General features: G+C 36.8%; 1 protein-coding gene across 1 annotated transcript; it reads right to left on the reverse strand.

Moving 5' to 3' along the window:
- Positions 1-116: 116 nt before the first annotated feature.
- On the reverse strand, positions 117-17,527 carry LOC120257202 (NADH dehydrogenase [ubiquinone] 1 alpha subcomplex assembly factor 2-like). Its single transcript, XM_039264776.1, has 9 exons — positions 17,432-17,527; positions 17,186-17,312; positions 16,343-16,399; positions 16,057-16,109; positions 15,000-15,051; positions 12,659-12,718; positions 12,080-12,151; positions 10,609-10,672; positions 117-560 (listed from the first exon to the last, which is right to left on the reverse strand). Exons 2-9 carry the CDS (start codon positions 17,295-17,297, stop codon positions 497-499), a joined length of 534 nt encoding a protein of 177 aa, XP_039120710.1. The 5' UTR covers positions 17,298-17,312; positions 17,432-17,527; the 3' UTR covers positions 117-496.
- Between the last annotated feature and the right edge of the window lie 4,102 nt (positions 17,528-21,629).

Consider the following 21,629-nt stretch of genomic DNA (forward strand, 5'->3'; position numbering starts at 1 on the left):
AAATACAATAGCATCCAAGCCAACAGGAGATTCTAAATCACTGCAAAAGTGGGAGCCTTTATTTGATACAACATCATTTGTTAAATAATTAAACAATAGATAAATAGATACCTCACAATGCCAAAAAACGGAATGAGTTATCACATTTCATTATACAGTTGCCGAAGATTTAAAAGAATGTCGAATGTATACTAAAGAAAGGTTTCACAATTTAGAAACCAACAGTCATCAACCTTTTGACAATTAATCCTGTCATTTTGATTTGAATCTCAAAATTTAACCAGTAGAAGCTAATCTCCTAACTGAGAATCTCCAACGGATGAAAAGCTGCAAGGTGACTATGGTATGCTAAAAGACATCTAAATGACACGGAAAATAGGGAAAAGAATAATACAACAAAGACATGATCATCAATCTCTCCCATTGGCAGCTCAGTAATTCTTACTGAATTTAATTTATTTCAAAATACAAATTGGTATCACCTGAACTACTACTACTACATTGGTGGTTGCCAAGTTCCCGGTTTAAAAGATTCACCGGATCCAGTTGGCTCTGAAGACCTGAAATAAGTTATAAATGAGTAGATGAACAGGAATAGTATTGACAATAATAATTTAATAACACTCTAGGTTTTTTTTTTTCCAGTTAAACTTGTGCTATAACGTATTTCAATTTAACCAAATTGTTAGCGCATCTGAAACAAAATCCTTTCTGTTGAAAGTGTTTAGAAAGAAGCAACAATTAGAATTGAATGACCAATTCTTAAGAAGAGTTTGAGTTCAATATGATAGAAATAACCTGAAAAGGCAAATTGAAAAATTGAATGTGCCACAAAGATGAAAAAAATGCTGCCACCCATTTCACTTAGTTTTCTTTCCAAATATTTCTAAAAACATTAAGCTAAAAAGCATAGAAACGAACTAAAAGGAAATGCATCTAACAATGACAAACATTCTAATTTCTATGTTCAGAAGTAGAACTCCAAAACCAAAAGCATAGAAAGCTATTAGTTGATCTGATTAATATGGTTTAAATCAAATTGGGCAATACATTTAATGATCATGGAAATTCTACGGTGAAAGTGCATTTTGGTCCCTAAGTATATCCCAATATTCATGTTAGTGCTTAAATAAAAAAAAGAGTAAAGATTATTTTTGGTACTTGCACTGGGAAGAAGAGGTTAGGGAAAGTCCCTAAACTATCAATCAGCTTTTGTTGCAATATGTTTTAAATTAATCCTAAAACTAAAAGCAATCTTTTTTATTATTCCAAGGCTGAAATAATTATGTAGGCATATTTCAGGGACCAAAATGCACCCATACCATATCTTTTTCGACTAACACCCATGGTTAGATTAGGGCTGGTAACGGGGCGGGCGAGGGCAGGGTGGGAGGGTCTCCTGCCCCTCGTCCGCGAGAGTCGGGACGGGAACTGCCCCGACTCCCCCAGGGCGGGGAGTTATCTCCCCGCCCTCGGCCTGCCTCATGGGATCCCCATATACCTATAAGTTTTGATTGTTTTATCTAATACTAATACACACTAATACACATGATAAAACTATAAAAATCATTCAAAAATAAAGCTCAACAAAACCAACAAAAACAAAATTTACAAAAATAAAATACTCCAAATGTGTATGAAGCAAAAACGAAATTTAATGAGATAATGTACAAAAAGGCAAATCAGAAATAATTTAAATTAAAAATTTATATATATTATTTTAATCGGGGATTTGGATTCGATGGGCGATAACAATCCCTCCGACCCTATTTAACAAACGGGGACAGGTTGTCCCCGTCCCCGCCCCCCACGGGATGAACTGAGAATCCCGTCCCCGCTGGGTCGGGTCCCCACGGGATCGGGATCTCGCCCCATTACCAGCCTTAGGTTAGATCTATCACCCTCTCACCACAAAGATACAGAATACAGCAGGGAGAAACAAACAATCAATCAATTACAAACACAGAATAGCTTACGTCAATTAGCCAATAGATGGCCCATATCCACTAGTGTAAAAAAGAATACAGAGTTCTAATAAAATTGGAAGGGCTGGTTGGTGCTCTTTTAATAAAACAAACAAGTCACATGCTTTCTCTATGGTAAATAAAATTGCCATCCCTCAATGTGCAACCCCTAATCCAAATGCCCTCTACATGCATATCTCATCCATCAGTGAATCTTGCGGACAGTCATATTGATACTCCACAATCTCTCTACATGGGGATTTGAGATGACTATTAGGTGCTGTAATGGCACTGAACAATGAAAATAATAATCCAGTTTTAAAGCCATAACCCCCACTAATTGTTATAAATTTACCACTTAGTTGAGTTTAAAGTTTGCATTTCCATTTTGTTAATTGTTTTATAAGAAGACATAGGACTGACTGACCAAAATGATTAATACATCATGTGCTAACATTAACTTGAGTGACTGAATTGTAGGTTTTAAACCTCAAGGATTGGTGTGTTTTATTTTATCTATTAAACCTTAGAATTTTTTTTCTTAAATATATCGTATCTTTTGAGTTATTTACTTTCAACCCTTTTAAGTTTTTCACATGAATCCCTCCCTTGAATTCTAGTCGATTTCAAGCATATAGTAAGGTAGAATTGATAACTCACATTAAAAATTCTTCATTTTTTCAATTAGACATTAAATACATAGGTCATAGAAAAATTATGGGCAATTTAACAATGTTTATCTCACAATATTATAGGCAAACAACTGTTAGACATATATGTATGTATACATGTGTACAGGGATATACTATATGAGTACAGGGGTATATTTGTAGTGTGTTGTTTTCCTTATATGCAGACCCAAAGGGTCTTACATGAGACTTGTTCAAGACATAATAGACTTGTTCCACTCTTCTCCATCTCTTCTAACAACAACAATCACTAATAGGGAAAATTGAATATATATCCCCACAAAAATATCAACTTCCTCATATAGAGAATACTATGCTACTAGTAATATTGCAGTGAGAATCAATTCTAAATACATAACAATCTTCCCCAATTGGAGAAAAGAGAATTTTTATTTCTTGTTCTATTTGGGTTTTTACCTTATTCGCAATTTTTTTGTCAAATTTAGGGTGATCACACATATTCAAATAAGATTCTTACATGCAGTTTGTTAGGTTTATTTTTGACTGTAGGACATACAAGAGTGTAAAGCAATATAACAATCATTATGGGGATATATAAATAGATATAATTCTTACAGGATCTTTAAGCGATTATCCCCTTTTGTTACGTACACATGCAATTCTCTTCTAATAATATTACATAATATATTATATGTGAAATGATTCAATACCATTAAATGAATAATTAGATAGAGGTTGTTTCACATATTTTTGTTGGAGCAGCTAGAAAAAGCTGTAAAATTAGAGGTTGTAAATTAGAAAGTTATGTTAGTTACCAAAAATTAGGATGACTCTAATTTGTTAGAATATTTTTCTGATTTGTTTTCGGATCCCATAAATTGTGGGATTAATTTTAGGGTTAATGTGTGTATGTATGTGCCCATTGTACTCCAAAATTAAGAAAATCAATTCCAATTCTTCCTCACAATTTATGTTATGGTACCCGAGCTTTAGGTTCTTCTCTTCTTCTTGGGATTCTTTTCTTCTCGAGGCAGGCTTCATTGCTGTAGTTTCTCTTCTAACAAGTCTTTCATCAGAGCTCAAATTCTAATTGAATTCATGGCAATATCGAGATGTCTGAATCTTATGTTTTGAATCAATCAAAAGAATCTGTATCGGTCTAGCACCAAAGTGATAACTTCAGAGTATTCAGACAGCATATCTACTTAATGGAAGGAATTATCTTTTAGTGGTCTCAATTGGTTCGAACCATTCTCAGGCAGAGGAAAATCAGCTATATCATAGAGCTTGGACCGGATAGAATGATCCACTTTTTAAAGTATAGGGATGAAAAGACTCAGTCGATTATGGCGTGGCTATGGAACTCGAGTGATCCTAAATCAGGGATACGTGCATGTTTTTGTCAACGCAGAAGGGATTTGGGATGCAATTTAGCAAACCTACTCCAAGGCAAAGGATGCTGCCCAAGTTTTATGATGTGAAGGTGAAAACAATGGTTGCAAAGCAGGGAACAAGAATGTTAGGAGATATGCAAATAAATTGAAGTCGCTTTGGCAGGAGCTCGATCTGCTATAGGGTGATTAAGCTAAATGTCCAGATGATGCTGCAATTCTCAAAAGAATTCATTGAACAAGACCGGATCTATGATTTTCGGTAGGACTCAATCTTGAGTTTGATCTAAGTTAAGATTTCAAATTCTTGAAAAACCAAAAAATCCCTGCTTTAATGAAGTTGTTGCAATAATCCGGATTGAGGGAAGTAGAAAGAGACTAATGCTTGATTCCCCAAGCAATGATGGCGCGGTCATGGTGGCAGATGGTAATAGCAATCTCACCAGAGAAGCAATGAAGAACAAAAATAGGTGCAGCTATTGTAAAAAGTAACTGTATACCAGGGATAGGTGTTGGAAACTCCATGGCAAGCCACCAAGTTGTGAATGGACACCAAGAGAGGGTACAAGCAAAGGGCTAGAGCATGCAAATATTGTGCATTCAAGAAACAACAGACATTTTCCACAAGAATCTAGTGGATTCAACCATGAAGTTATTGAAAGATTGAAGCACTCTCATCAATAGCCCCTGGAAAAATCCTCGCGACTTGTTCCTTGGTGTATTCATGTGAGTCCTCCTTCTATTAGGTTGAATGTCTTCGGGATAATCACCTTATCAACTCTTGGGTCATGGTCTCGTCACGTGCACGACCATAGGACCAACTCACTTAGTTTCTTCCCTAAATTACACGCCATGTCCAAGTATTAGAAAAATTACACACAGCAAATGGTTCTTTCAAATTAACCAGTACATGTGTAGGAGATATTAGAATAAATTCATCACTCTACTAAAATGTTCTTAGTGTTCCAACTCTATACACCAATCTTATCTCTATCCAAAAATTTACCTAAGACTACAGATGTCAATGTGGTTTTCTATCATAGGATTGTTGTGTATTTTAGGACAGGGATTCGAGGAGGATGACCTGACGTGTTGAGAAAAGAGCGGCTCTCTACTACCTGGACATACCATCCTAATCGGACGTAACAGAACGGCAATCACCTCTCTAATAACTAGATTCTCTTCCTTTAACAAAAAGGACAAATTTGCTTTATCATCATCACTACCATCTCGTTTAGAGTTTTACAAATCCTGTTTCCTTCTTTGTTTCAAGGTCTTAATGCGGACAATTTCATTGTGAGGTGTGAACTAGCTAAACATAAGCTGTCCCATTTCCAACTCGAAAGAATAAAAATAACCCTTTCCTTCCATCCTATTCCATAGTGATAGTAGGGGCCTTCTAATATTCCAAATGTCTACGGGGCAAGATGGTTTGTTCTCATTCACGATGATCAGACTGCAGCGTTACCCCGGGTGTTCTTGCTTAAACAAAAGTCCCGATGTCACTATGGCCCTTCTAATTTCTTTCTCCATGATAGAAAAACCAATTTGGTGTCAAAATCAGAGATAGACTATGCCAAGGATTATTTTAATCAAATACTTAGTCCCTGACTTTGAGGAAAAGGAATAGTGTACATGAGTCCTCGTATTCAGCACCCCCTCGACGAAATGGTAGTGGCGAAAAGAAAATGGGTCACCCACTCAAAGCACCTAGGGCCTTGTTATTTCAAAAACAAGTACCAAAGTCTTTTTGGAAAGCGATACTTATTTCACACAGCTTAATCAATCGGTGCCAACTAGAGTCTTAAAATTTCAAAAGTCCCATGGAGAAACTTTCCACCTTTTTACCCCTCACCTACAAATCACAAAATAACCTTGTTCTCGGATATTTTGGTTGTGTGTCCCATGTTCACATTCAGTAGTCACATAGCGGGAAAACTAGACCCAAGGGCTCTTAAATGCATCTTCGTCAGATATTCCTCCACACAAAAAGGGTACAAATGTTATCATCCTTCCTCCAAGAGTTTTTATGTTTCCATAGATGTGACTTTTCATGAACAAGAGTCCTATTTCCCTCATTCTTATCTTCGGGAAGAGTTTAAAAAAGAGAAGATAGGATGGTTGAGGATTTTGAAGATTTTCCTAGTACCATCACTTAACCAAAAAGATAACGCCACTGCTCATCACATCTGAACCTCAACCTTCAAAACCAATCACACAAGTCAAGCCTAACCGAGAGTCCAAGTCCAATCCTTCCTTCACCAATTGAACCTCAAACCAGTCCAAGACCAATCATGCCCTTGAAGATGTAAGATTTGGGAAGAACAAAAAGAGTTCACAAGAGGCGAAGATGGCTGCTCCTGGACCCTAGACACGATCAAGAATCCAATCCGGAACCCAACAATAATGAGGTAACATCTTCGACTCACTCTCTAAATCCTATTTACCAGATGAAATGGATCATGAGGATGATTAGAACCTTCCCATAGCAATTAGGAAAGGAACCAGAGAATGTACCAAACGCCCATTGTACCCTCTTGCAAATTACATTTCATTCAAACACTTCTAACCCACATAAACCCTTCCATGTCAACCTAAACACTATTGTCATTCCCACCACCTATCTGAGGCATTATTTAATGAAAAGTGGAAACGAGCCATGAATGAAGAAATGGAGGCCCTTGAGAAGAATAGAACATGGGAGTAAGTAAAGCTACCTGAAGAAAAAAAAGGCTGTGGGATGTAAGTGGGCATACAGTAAAATATAAAGCAGATGGGTCAATTGAAAGATATAAGGCGAGACTCGTGGCTAAGGGTTATACTCAGACCTATGGTATAGATTAGCTTGAGACATTTGCTCCAGTTGCAAAGATGCATACAGTGAGAATCTTATTATCACTGGCAGCGAATTATGGCTGGGCTTTGGAGCAATTTGACGTGAAAAATGCTTTTCTTCACGGAGATTTGTCAGAGAAGATCTACATGGATGTTCCACCAGGTTATGAGAAAAAATTGATTGGACATACAGTATGTAGAGCTGAAGAATGCCTCATGATGGGGCTCAAGTAGTCCCCACGAGCGTGGTTTGGAAGATTTGCAAAAGTCATGATTGCTATGGGTTATAAACAGAGTCAAGGGGATCACACACTGTTCATTAAATATTCAACTTCAGATGGAGTCACAACACTTCTAGTCTATGTGGATGATATAATTGTGACAGGTGATGACGATGAAGAAAAACAGCTTCTAAATCACTGCTTGGCTAAAGAGTTCGAGATCAAAGCCTTGGAAGACAAATATTTCCTAGGAATTAAGGTTGCTCGTTCCGGAAAGGTATCTTCATTCCCCAACGAGTATGTGTTGGATTTACCAAAGGAAATTGGTAAGATGGCGTACAAACCTGTTGCCACTCCCATTGATCCGAATCTCAAGCTTGGTTTAGCTAAGGAAGATGCTACAAGTAGATAGAGATGTATCAACATCTAGTAGGGAGACTCATCTATCTCATACTAGACGGACATAGTATATGTTGTGAGTGTGGTAGTCAATTCATGCTCATCATCTACAGGCAGCAATCGGGATCTCTGCAATATCTCAAAGGAACGATGTAGGGAAAGGAATTTTATTTAGAAGAAAGCGAGGACTCACTCTTGAGGCGATACGAGATGCTCGATTCACGTTTTGGATCTCTTGTTAATAGGAGGTCGACCTCGGATGTTTAGTACTTTTCTTGGAGAGCAAACCTAGTGACGTTGAGAAGCAAGAAGCAAAAAGTCATAGCAAGATCAAGTGCAGAAGCTGAATTTCAAGCAATAGCTCAAGGTGTGTGCGAACTACTCCGGGTGAAGATCATTTTAGAAGATTTGAAGATTAAGTGGGATGCTCCTATGAGATTGTATTGTGATAACAAATCAGCAATTAGCATAGCTCACAATTCAGTTCAACATGATCGGACAAAACACATTGAGATTGACTGGCATTTCATAAAGGAGAAGCTGGAGAGTGGATTGATTTGTATGCCTTATGTGTCTACTCATGGACAACTTGCAAATGTGTTTACTAAAGGGTTAAATAGTTCAGTATTTGAGAGCTTTGTATTCAAGCTGGGAATGGAAAATACCTATTCACCAGCTTGAGGGGGAGTGTTGGAGAAAATAGAAAAAGCTGTAAATTAGGAGGTTGTAAATTAGGAAAGTTATTTTGTAGTTACTCAGAATTAGGATGATTTTTCTGATTTGTTAAAATATTTTTCTAATTTGTTTGGATCCCATAAATTGTGGGATTAATTTAGGGTTAATGTGTGTCTGCCCATTGTACTCCAAAAATTAAGAAATCAATTCCAATTCTTCTCACAATTTCTGTTAATTTTAACTTGGAATTGTGCAAATTACAAGAAAATAATTAATCATAGCCAGATAATCAACAAATTAGGCTAGATGTACAGCTATAAACGAGTGAACCTGAACAAACCAAGAATGGTACAAGCTTGGCTTAATTTAATTTTGGCACAACTCGAGTTAAAAGGGTAAGCAGCTCGAGCTTGACTCATATAAATGAGTTGAAGTGGGCCCTGTCGACCCGTGCATATTTGACTTAACAAAATTTAGCACTCTTAGAAAGGTTCAATTACTGTAGTAGTGGGCCCTGTCGACCTGTGCATGGCACAACCCATCCCCTAGGCAACAATGGGCTGGAAAACCGATTGATAGTCGGGTCTCCGTTAAACCATTTCGCAAGTGGTGAGAGTTTGAATCACGGGTGAGGGCATATTTATGATACTGTGAATAGAGGTTGTGTGCAACAGTGCAGGTGGTTCCAGTGCCCATGTGTGTGTGTGGAGGGTAAGGCCCATGGACTGGCACGGCATGTGGACCTATGGCTACAAGCACTCTATTCCATAGTGGGTGAGTTGGCCGAATGGTTATTTTGTTTCCATGGTATTTTTTTTTTCTATTCAACATTATAAAAACCTCAAAATAATATATCTTCTTTCTATCTTTTGTTATTAATGTTGATATATTTTTTAAATTTTTTATTAATAAATAATGGGTCAGCGAGGACGTCTAGCATGATCCAGCCCAGCCTTGGTTGGACCGTGCCCCGTGATATGCATCAGCAGTGTGCATTTCATTATGCGCAGGCACAATTAGCAATCGTGTCTAATACACCACTGGGTTCAATTAAAAATAATGGAGAATAATAAAGTTTAATGGTTTCCCCTCTAATCACCTTGCTACTGATTTAATTTGTAGTAGAATTGATTTTCTTAACTAACCTAACGCATAAAAAGTATTGATGTAAGATACTTAAAACCTAAATCATGCCAACCTCAAACAAGTTAACAAGTTGGGCTTAGTTCAAAATTAATTTAAAACCAGACTAGCTAGCTTGAACTGGACTCATTTACCAAAGAATTGGGCTAAACTCAAGGTGAAATTAAGCTTTTGTGCTTAACAACTAAATCATTGGCAGTACCAATAGCTGTGAAAGTGTGAAACATAATTAAATATGGTTAATCAATAATTAGACCCACAAAAGCCTGATTTACTTTGAATAGTTCATAATCGATGAAGACCGACTCAATGCACTTGATAACTCAATCTCATATCAATTTGCTATTACAGAATTCTTACTTTTCCTGTTTTTTAATCAATTTAAACTTAAAAAAAAAGGTGGGAAATTGAAGATGTAATTGAAACAGTCAAAAAGTTCAGTTAGGACTTGTACCCAAACCAAAAGAACATTTTAGAACCATGTACAACACATCAATTCTTCCAAATTAAGCTAAAACTATGGAAAACATAAGAGTTTTTCATTGATACCCAGCTATGTTGACTTTTTAAACAATATGAATTAAATCCTATTTGTATTAGCTATAATTATCTTATTTTAAAGAATATTTTACTATCCCATTTTTAAAAAAGGTTAAAATTTGTTGAAAATTGTAATGACCAAACAATTCAACTTGAATTTATACCAAAACTCAGAGCACACTTTAAAACTGTGTTGAATACAGATCAACTAATTCCAAACCTATCTAAAACTTTGGTAAAAATAAAAGTGCTTTCAGGGGAATCGACCATGTCTCTCGACTTGTCAATCATTATAAACTAACCCTAACAGTGACAATAACTACATACAAGCTGTACGCTTTTAAAGAAAATTAACTACAAATACTAAAACCAATGCAGATACTATTGCCATTTACAATCCCCATAATCATCACACTAATCTGTACTCACATGCGAAGTAACACCATGCTGTTTATTCTAGGAAATGGTTTTAGTATACTAAAACAAATTCATAGGGAATCATGATTGGTATGACTTATTAACACACTTGTACTAAAGATGGCCAAAAGAGAGCTACAAAGGAAGGATTACTAATTTAAACAGAAAATCATGAATAACTTCATGCAATTAAAAAACCAGCAATAACACTTGAAAATTTTGATAGTTGTGGTCCTTGATAAACTGAGATTATAATAATATTGGTATACATTCAGGCATATCATACAAGCCCCACCAGCCAATTTAGCACAGGAATAAATATTAAAAATCCAATTATACTCCAAGATGAGATATTAAGATAAAAAAAGGTTACCTTTCTTTGTCTTTGTCATCTTTGTTACCATCAACTATGTCAGCCACATCATCATGTGCCATACCTTTCCAAAATATAAAAGTAGAACTCTCAGTACTCAATATGACAACATAGATCATTTAAATCATCAGATAAAATAATATGGCCGCACAGTGATCATTCTTTTAAGCAACACTAATACCTGAACTTCATATCTTTAAGCTAGAATGATACTTTTACATCACACAAAGAAAAACATCATGCATATGTTACAGGCTATAAATGTAGTCTAGTCAAAAGTATAAGAAAGATTTCCACATTTGCCAACACTTTAAAACTAGGGATGAATCAAGGTACCAAAACAAATATACAAAAATGAAAATATAAAGATCTTTCACCAGTAAAGAACATAATGTGCAAGGCAATTTGGAACATAAGGCCTCTCATATTATCCTTTTACTCAAGTGATAAGGGATGAGTGCATGAAAGATGGGAAATACAGAAGAAGAAATTTAATGTACATGAAAAGAGATACCAATAAAAATTGCAGACGAGTTGGTGTACAGAAAGAATTATAGGAAAAATTTTCTGTATACAAGAGAAAGAGGAACAAATTTCTAAATTTTAAGATTTTACAAGAAGATAATAATACTGGATTAACGAGTGTACATGACAATTTGATGTTTGAAGACAATAACAAACAACAGATCTTATTTAGGTTATATTTTGGCATATAAAATGACTCCACAAAACAACTAAAAGGGTTACTTTTGAAAGCTGCTTCAATATTAGAAAGTGAAGAAATAGAACAATGATAAAAAATGAAAATCCAACAACATAGCACCAATAGAAGGCACTAGCCATCTGGTTAGGAAGTGAATCCCTGAATGTAGCTCAATCTGATGCTTCCCAATAGGTCTCTCATAGTAAAAATAGTTGCAAGAGTAGAAATAAAAACATTGGAGGATGCAATCTCAAAGGAATAAAGCAAAGAAAACCTACCCTGAATCGGTGAAGGTCACTATAGGTAAAAGATGATTCAGACCTTTTATGGTATGATGACAGTTTTACTAAAATAGTGGCCAAATTTGTAAGGGAAAAATCCAGAGAGTGTAGTCTACCATGTAAGCAAACATCGAAGCAGAAGAAGGCATCTATAGATGTCAATGCAGAATTGGATACTACAACAATATAATAAAAATCATGACAGGTAGAAAAGTACAAATTGCTTAAGAAAATTACAAAAAAAACAGTTTGGACCCTAAACAAGTTGAATACCAAACTACATTCATGCAAGAAAACATTGAGATTTGAATGTAACAAAATCTATTAAGACTACAACAAATTTAATTTAAAGTATAACTATATGAGAAAATTGGACTCAACTGCAATGCACTCAATTTTGGTTAAGGGCATATAAGTTTATAGAACAATATATAGTTCTTAGACCAAGTTGTTTTTCTGATTTTGTTGCTATTGAAGATAGATATACCTTTGTTGTGATCAATGGAACCTCTTCGAAACTGCTGAATAAAACTTTCAAGATCTGGAGACTCAACTTTGCCTATTCATCAAAAGTGGAAAACAGGCTAATCAATTATACTGCATGAAGCACAGCTACTTCAAAGCAACACTAGTCTTGATGATACCAAGAGCTGGTACAGTACAATTATTCATCTTGATGTGGATTCATATACAGTAATGTAGATCAGAGTGGCAAGTCTTTAAGAACATCGAATGTGTATAATGATACAAATAAGTAAACAGCCATAGAGAACTCTAAATTTATTTCTTATATTCTCTACTATATGGAGTTCCTTCTTCCCCAAGATATTCAAAGGCATACTACTTTGATAAGTAATACAATGAAATGAAACATATAGGTGCTTCATGTTTTGAGGTGCGATAAAATTTTTGTAACACATGACTCTGAACAAAACTATATGTCAAGTGTCAACAACCAAGCATCACATTCATGTTTATAATAACAAGTGTATATGAAGTTACAGAGAATTGCCTCTGTCAAAAATGTTACGCATGTTTGCGTAGTCTGATGTAACCAATTGCTTACCAATGCTCTGGGGCTTTGGCCTGCTAGAAGTGGACTTCATCTCCTCTTCCTTTTTCAGCACTTAAAGCAAGAAAAAATATTGAATAATGATGTTATTGGTGCAAATAAATTATAATTTCATAAACAAAGAACCAGCAAGAGAGAGTATTAAAGGTTGGTGGAGTAACATTGAGTCTTTGATTGGAGTCATGGGATAACCCAGGGTTAGTCAGGGATAACCCCATAACCAAACAAATAACATGTATGTCTCGGATCACATTACAAAAATAATTTCTAATCCAATCAAGTTGACATGGCTTGCTGACTGGGCCATATTGCAGTATATTTTTAAACCAGGGCCATTTGAATTATGTACTTTTTGGTTATATTAGGAAAGTTCAGAGTAAAACAAAAATGGAATACCCAATGCATGCAATCCCAAGAATAACCTTATATACTAAACAAACATTTAGACCATTAAAATGGAACAAGAAAATGATAAATATGCAGTACAAAATAAGTTCTGCAAATTCACATAAAGAAATCATCAAGTAGTCACCCTCTAAGCCTTGTTTACATCAGAATAAGCATAGCATTAAGCTAGTAACAAATTGAAATAGTATGGCTTGTTTGGTTCATTGATGGACATTTTAAGAGAGAATCATTTAAAATGGCATGGGCATGCCTTGAGGCGACCAATAGATGCCCCTACAAGGATGGCGGAAGCGCATTAGGTAGAGGGTCGTAAAAGAGGTAGACCTAAAAAGTGTTTAGTAAAAACTTTGCGGAATAATTTGTCGATTCTAGGTTTATCTAGTTTTTTTGCTTTTGATAGAACAATGTGGATGGAAAAGATTAATGTAGCCAACTCCAAATAGTTGGGACTAATGTTGTTGTTGTTGTTTGGTTTAGGGATGAAGTATTCTTCTTCCTTCTCACATTCCTAAGAATTTAATTCACATATGACACATTACAAGTAATATGAGATGGAGGTATTTAGTCCATGTAAAATCACCAAGAACAGAGCATTTCTTTGTTCAATTAATTAGAGAAGAAAAAATTTAATCATTAAAGAAAGAATAAAAATAGAGCAAAAGAAGTTATGATATAGAGAAATAAAAATTTAATTTTATCTTAAAGATAAGAAAGATGTCTCATTTGTGGTAATCTTGTTACCACATATTATGAAAGAATCACAAGCGCACAAAATGGGGGAATTTGATTACCATGGGATGTAAATCGCCCATAGGAATGTCTGACAATGGTGGACCAAACATTGTAATACTTCACATTCCCATGAAGATGCCAAGAAATGCTTAAGGATTCCATGAACAAAACACCCTTTGAGGGAATCAGATGACAAAAGATGTAGTGAAATGAAACAAACAATTGGCGACAAATATGAGAGATCTAAACAATGTCAGGAAAAAAAAAGGAAGAAAAGGAGGAAAAAATGACACAACATAATCCCATAATATAAGCTAAGACTAAGAGATACAAAGAAAAACAGTAGCAGATTTATGACAAATATGAGGTTTGTAATGTTTGTTCAAATACAAAGCAAGTATATTGGGGAAAAAAAAAAGAGTAACAACCACTCTTAATTTTGTTCAATACTACCAATAATACATCATTTCAAGGTTTTAACTTAATTCAAATCAAGCAAGTAACATGAGAAGAATTGTATCCTTTTAAGATGTATTAAAATGCATTTAAGCAAAAATAATGTTGAGAACTATATTTGTATTGCTAGTGGATATTTGGTCCCTAAACAATGAACAGACTAACATTCTTTCACAACTGCACATAATCAAGAAGACAACAGAAAAACCCATTTTAAAATATGAATACTGTTGCATGTAAAAAAGAAAAGGGATGTTTGTCAAGGATAAATTTTTCTCCCACCAAAAAAAAGAAAAGAAAAGAAGAGCACATCATCAATCATCAAGACCACCTCTTGATACATGAACTACTAGACAAGCCGCTCGATACATTTTGCCGAGCAATAGAAAATATAGAAGAGTATATACATCAACCATATCAGGCATAATTTTCTTTAAATGAATCCCTCGATTTTGTACGGATTTTACAATGAAAGCGTCTAAACCAGCAAAATTTTGAACAAGGCTGCAACATTTGTTAAATGCAATATAAACTAACAAAATTTAATAACCTTGAATGGAGAATAATCTGGTGAATTAAGTGCAGTTACACTCAGTAGCAATTTGAGGCATAAAGTTAATGTTGCATTGATGTTGTCCTAGAATCGAAGTTTTATCATATCAAATAAGGTAAGAAGCTTTTATTAGATCAAAATGACTGCAATTGCAGTAAAATCACAGAGTATTAAGGTGAAACATACATGCAGCGTTCAGTTTAACTCGCTCACGCCTGGCCTCCAGCTCAATCATTTCCTGAACATAGTAACTGACATGTTTTAACAGATATAATCAGTTTAATGTGTTCCAAATAAGTAAAACTTATACACAGTCCTACATAGTTAAGCATGAGAATAATCAAAGAACATACAGAAAGCATAGAACTTGAAATATTTGTGGAGAAATAATGCTTAAAATTTGATTTTTTCAGATAATCTGAACATGCTCAAGATACATGCAACAAACTTCACATCAACCAAAACATCAACATTTACAGCCGACCAATAGCCACTTCAATGGCATCAACATCTTTGCCATTCATTAGTTACAACTTTTGCAACCGCATTCAATATTTTTACTTCAATAGCACAACTTAAAACTTCTATGAGAAGTCAACTTGCAAAACAAGCACGTGCTTCTTGTACTAAAATTGAATATAAGTATTGCACCTCTCATGGTCACCAATTCTGATGTATATGGTTCTAGTAGGTTGTAAGGTTTTCAGTAGTCCATGACTTTAATCGCTAAGATTAAAGAGGAAAAAACAATGTTTTCTTCCTGTAGGCTATTTCATAAGACGACAAGTACAACATTCATGCAAAATATTAAGTTAGTGCCAACAGAAAATCCAAATTCAATTCTACATATCATAAGCATTTAACTAGACACAATTTGGAATCAAGTGACTCAGCTGTTAAATATTTTCCTCTATGATGTTGCATGTAAAGCTAAAATGGACTGCACCCAGATATAAATCCATTTATACACAGCATATTTTGAAAAAATTGACTGTCAAATATGGAAAGAGGTCTGCACTACTGGTTTTCATAATTTTAATAAAAAAGATTTAGGCATTTATCTGAAAAACTTTTGTAGGATTACCACAGAATTTGCTTAACCTATAGATATCATAAATCAAAGTATTGTTGAATGCAATGTATAACAGATTTTCATTCATAAATACCAGTAATATCAGTTATCACAATTAAAGAAATAAAATCCAAATGGTAACTTTATTTTTAAAAAAAAAAAATTGCTTGCCTGTGGAGTTGGAGCTTTCTTCCTTTGCCCATTTAGCCAGCATATCCACTCAACTATAGCAAATGAAAATAAAAATAGCATAAATAAGTTTCAAAATCCACAAAATGCAAGGGGCAAGATTCTGTAAATAAGGATAATTTACTTATCCCTACACATAATAAAATCATGTTCAATTATATTACTTCACTTAATGATTAACTTGCAAGCACTTTCTATCCTTGGAAGACATATAAGTATTATACAATAACAAAAAGAAAAAATAAACTAAGGCCTTTTTGGAACTAACCTGGAATTGATGTGGGGTCCTCCTCGCCTTTGAATATCACCCATCTTTTTTCCTTCACTGGAATAACAATTAGGAAAATCAGATATAAAAATTCTCATCATTGCACAACATCATTTTGAAAATGCATTTCCAGAACTGGTCAATGAAAGTGCAAACAAAAACACGATGCAATACATCTAAAATGACCAAAAAAATAAATAAATAAATTCAAAGCAGAAAAGACAATTTTATAGCACACACACAGATATACATGAGTCTATTGTCAACGAAGCAGACAATGTAGTAAAGGATAATCCATGGTTCCAACTTTCAAGGTTCTTTCAATTCTTTTTCAAACTTTGAACTGTATCAATTTGATGCCAAACTAATTGCTCTCTTTTAATACTATGCTAAATCCATAAATTTTAAGTTATCATTTAATCAACAAATATCTTTTACAATTATTATTTTTATTTGTCAAAAAAGATGAAAATTACCCAAATTGGCAAGTTCTAGGAAAGAATTGAACCAACATACAAATATGAAAATTTACTAAATACATCATTTTGATAATTTTTTATTCTCATATAGCATTTAAATGGACAAATATTCCACAAAAATTACCAAATTGGATAACTTTAATTTACTTTCCTTCAAAATCACCTAAACTTCAAATTTTGGCCATTATCCCATTCAAAAAGACACAGACTCAAAACACAAGCAGACACCAAAGAGATTATTGCGGCCATCCGTTCTATCCAAAATCTAAAGGATTAAAAAAAATTCTTAAGAAAAAACAAGAGATACTTGTCAAATCAGATAATATATTATATCAGTTTCCAATGCCAATCAAGAATATCTCACCGACTCCGTCCAACTTTTCCGTTCGAGTGAAGTAGCGATTTCCAGCCTTGTCCACACCAACAAGGTTGCGATAGCGGAAAACGCCCAAGAACTTGGAGAACAGCTTCGACATCGCCGCTGGAACAATCTGGTTTCCAGAGCATATAGGACACAGTTGAAATTAGGGTTAAAGGGGAGTTATGGAAGTGAATGTGGGGTCACAAGGAGCGAAGGTGAAGGTGAGAGCTTGGAGAGGCTTTGTGACACCTGCACAAGAGGCGCCGGTAGTGGCGGTGGCGGTGGCGGTGGCGGAGAGAGCAGGCGCCGGCGGTGAGAACTTGGATCGTGGTTGGAAGAATCACATCAGGCCTTGTATTCAAATTTTAGTTCTTATTATATATTGTCTTAATAAATATTAGTGGAAATTGCCAAAAAAACCCTTTAAGTTTGTAAAATTGCCAAAAACACCCCGTTAGTTTTGCAATCCCTAAAAACCCCCTCCTTTTAAACAAGATGTTTTTCAAACCCCAAACCCTGTAACGGATGTGAACGGAGTGAGTTTCAAAATTTATGGACGAAAATGCCCTTGCATGGGGAGTCGTGGTTGCAGCCATCTCGGCGATTTGAGAGGAAGTGGGGTAGTTTTCCGTAGGGTAAACCCCCGAGAGGCAATTTATTGGAGCTGTTTACTTACTTTTTTCTCAACTCGCGTCTTCGACTCTTCCATTTCAAGTCGCTCTCGAAGTTGTCTCTCTCTGCGAAGCCTCTGATTTTGCAGACTTTTTCATTTCCATCCGATGATCTCAAAGGAGAAGTCCCTCACAGAACTAGTTGGCATTTCATCGATTTGCAATCTAAGGTATTGCGTATGGTTTTATGATAACTGTCTACATAAAGAAAGATTTTTTTCGGTTTTTGTTTTGTGTTCCTGCTTTTTGTTGGAAGATATTGAAGTCTGCTGGGGGATTTCTACTGGGGTTTTGTTAGTCTCTACGGGAGATTTCTGATTAGGGTTTTGTTTTTGTTTTTGCATTTTCGTCTGTATACACTATCGAAAAAGTTTTTTCGATTGTTATGATTTGTGTAATATTTATAATGTACATTTCCCTTTCATTTGATATGGTTGCAGTTTTACTAAAATGAGGGTTGACGTTTAAGAAATGAGATGTTCTGAGTTTAAGTTTTGTTGTCTCGCTTTAAGTATTCTCGCCTCTGCTTTAATAAAAGTTTGGGTCTCTGCTTTAACATTTGATATATCATTTAATAACCGAGGAGGTTACCGCTTTAAAAACCTTAAATTTACGCTTAAACTTTTTGTGAATGTGTTGTTATTGTCGCAGGCTGGTGATTATGGCGGTCAACCTAGTTAATGAGCGATGCTATTTGACACCCTGTAGTGGAGACTTTAATGAATTGAAAAATAACATGACCCCTCGACATTGGGAGATTATTCGACGGACACCGCTTTGCAGTGCTCATCGAGTTTGAAGCTATATACCAAGAGAGGGCCCTTCTTGATTCGCTTTTTGCAAAGGTACGATGGTCGCACCAATAAATTCGAGATCGGGAAAGCTCGCCGAGTTTCGGACCTCAAGATGTGGCCCCTCATTCTTGGTCTGCGTATGCGATGGCGACGCAGTGGTCTTTCGAAGAAGAAAAACCCGGTCGGCGTCGAACGGAGGTATCTATCAAAAACCTACGAGAGACACGAGACTCCATCAAGAGCACTCGCAGTGCAACTTGTTCGACTGAGGGGAGAAGAAGATAATTTTGTCAAACTCACGATGGTGTACCTACGTGGTCATGCTCCTCTTCCCAAATACGCTCATGCTCGGTTCGGAATCGGATCGTTGATTATGTCGATGATCTACCGACCCATGGGGCGATACACATGGGCGCAGGCGACGACAAGTGGCTTATGGAGGATATTCCACGAGCGTACCGCTCGAGTGCAAGATAGATGCGCCTGGGAAGAAGACCAACACGTGGTACATTAAGGGTTGCTCTGGTCGCTGCTAACGTCCCTGGGTTTTACGGAAATGACTAGAACGGGGAAGAAAGTCCGCTTCGCAAGATCCCAAGGATGTTGTGCTACGGTGAAAGTATTTTCACCGAAGCAAGCTGACGGTAGAAACCAGACTTTGTTATCGCTTTCGATGGAAAAGAGGTAATAAATCATGGACAATGTTTAACATAAGTCTTTAATGTTTAAACATTTTATTTCATGTTTAACTTTAGTATTTACCGCTTTAATCATTATTCATACTCGGTTTAAATATTTTGTTCTCCGCTTTAATTATATTCTATAACGTTTAAATATATAAACACTCTATTTAAATATAGTTTTTATAGTTTAAAATGAATGATTTCGCTGAAATTGTTTGATTTACATATGTTAGTTTCCTGAGCTAGTTCCGGCGAATGTCAAGAAGAAATATTTGTCTGGGGCCAACCGACTGGACGGATGCTATCGCTCCCGAACCACTTGCTCAGGGCGCAGTGACGAGAGGGCGCTCTCATCGCGCTGACTGGACGCTTTCTCCTACTTCCACCCCACCACGCACACGCGATTCCTCAACGCCGTAGAAGCCTTCCCCTACCCCTGAGCAGATCGCAACAACCCCTACCACGATACAACGATGAGCCCCCGATCAGTGGCAAATCCCGACTATGGCAGCCCTCCGACCGTGGCACTTTCACCGCGATATTAGGCGAAGATGTCACCGCGAACTCTTTACGCAGTGCATGCCGATATCGACGACCGAAGTTTTTCTCGCCTTTGTCGCCGTGTTGAGAGCAATCGAAGGACGCTCTACAACCTGGTCGCGCCTATCCCTCCAAAGAATCGAGCACCCGAGACTTTAACGATGCGCCGGAATTTGACGACGACGACATCATCGGAAAGTCCTGTCCCAAGGCGGCCACATCTCAAGAGACTTGCAAAAAGAGGAGAATAATATCGCCTCGCTCCACCGCCGTACCGACGACGAAACAATAGCAACACCATCGACGGCCGATGTCAGTATCGAGATCGCCGCTGACGATAATGCCACGACGGTGGAGGACATCGCCGATGATGTGGCCGTCGCATCGGGTCGAGAAGGTCGCCAACTCTTCTTAATGAATCGATGGACCCGGTGGAACCGGCTGCCGAGATTACGGCATCAAAGATGGACACAATCCTTGCAGATCAAGAACAAGCTAAGGGTGTGTCTCCCAATGATGTCTGACCGCCGCTACGACCGAGAAGATCGTCTAATCATTGCTGTGGCTGCGGGTCCGATAAAGACCGTCATCCAAGCAGGTGACACAATCCCACCACATAAGAACCATGTAAAGATGTGTTCGCGTTGATGTCCGCCGCTGCCGTCCCCGCATCGGGTTGACACAATCCCACAACAAGAACAACCATGTAAGGACGCTGTTTCGCCATGTTGCGCAATGTCCCTCGCATCGGCGAAGATGCCCCGTGACAGATCAAGATCGAGCTTCGAAGACCCTCGACCAGCAAACGCTAGATAGATGATCAAGGCCAATCAACAATGGGACCGACGGCTCGAAAGCTTTTTGTTCAAGAAGAAGAAATGGGTTGGCCTCGTCGTCGTCTTAACAAATATGAGCAGGAGTCGATGAGGATCTTCCTCAACCGCCTCATGGACGGGTAAGTTTAAAGTTTTTATGATATTGTTTAAAGGTTTTGTTATAGTGTTTAACGATTTTCTAATAGTGTTTAATGCCTTTTATGTTATCATTTAATTTGTCTACTTAACGCTTTAATTATATATATATATCATGTAACACTTGATAATATCATTTAAATATTTACAATATGGTCTTATTATATCTCACGTATCGCTTTAACCTCAAAGACCTGTCAGGTGGAAGAAACTGACGTCACCGAAGACCACACGCCGACTAAATTATACATACGCCGAGGGAAGGAGATGGTCACCGATGATGTGATGGACGCTAGCATGCATAATACAAAAAGTCGACGAGAAAGAGCCATATCCTTACAAGAAGCGCGCCCATCACTGCATCTTCGCGTTGTTTATGTCCAAAGGTGACGACGACATGAAAAACAATCTATGGCTATGGTCGTGGGATGTCGCGCAAAACCGCATGAAGTTCAAATTGTCATGCTCCGATAATCATGCGAATGGCCACTTCCATGTCGTCCCGTCCCGACAATGATAAACAAGAATACAGTGCATTATTCTTCATGTCCGAGGTAACGATAAAGGACGCTGCTTGACATGGTAAGTTCTTTAATTATGTCCGATTAATATGCTGTTGGTATTTAATCGGTATTCTAATCTCGACTCTGCATATCTCGACTGAATCTATTCGACAATCTGTGTCGATATCTGAGCTCGGCGAGTCGGCGACGGGCTAAAAGTACCCGCTGCAAGCACGTCATAGCGAAACCCCACGCCAAAAACAAGGAAGCGCCGATCATGGCGCG

This window comes from Dioscorea cayenensis, unplaced genomic scaffold, assembly GCF_009730915.1.
Source record: "Dioscorea cayenensis subsp. rotundata cultivar TDr96_F1 unplaced genomic scaffold, TDr96_F1_v2_PseudoChromosome.rev07_lg8_w22 25.fasta BLBR01001942.1, whole genome shotgun sequence".
In the NCBI taxonomy this organism is placed as follows: Eukaryota; Viridiplantae; Streptophyta; class Magnoliopsida; order Dioscoreales; family Dioscoreaceae; genus Dioscorea; species Dioscorea cayenensis.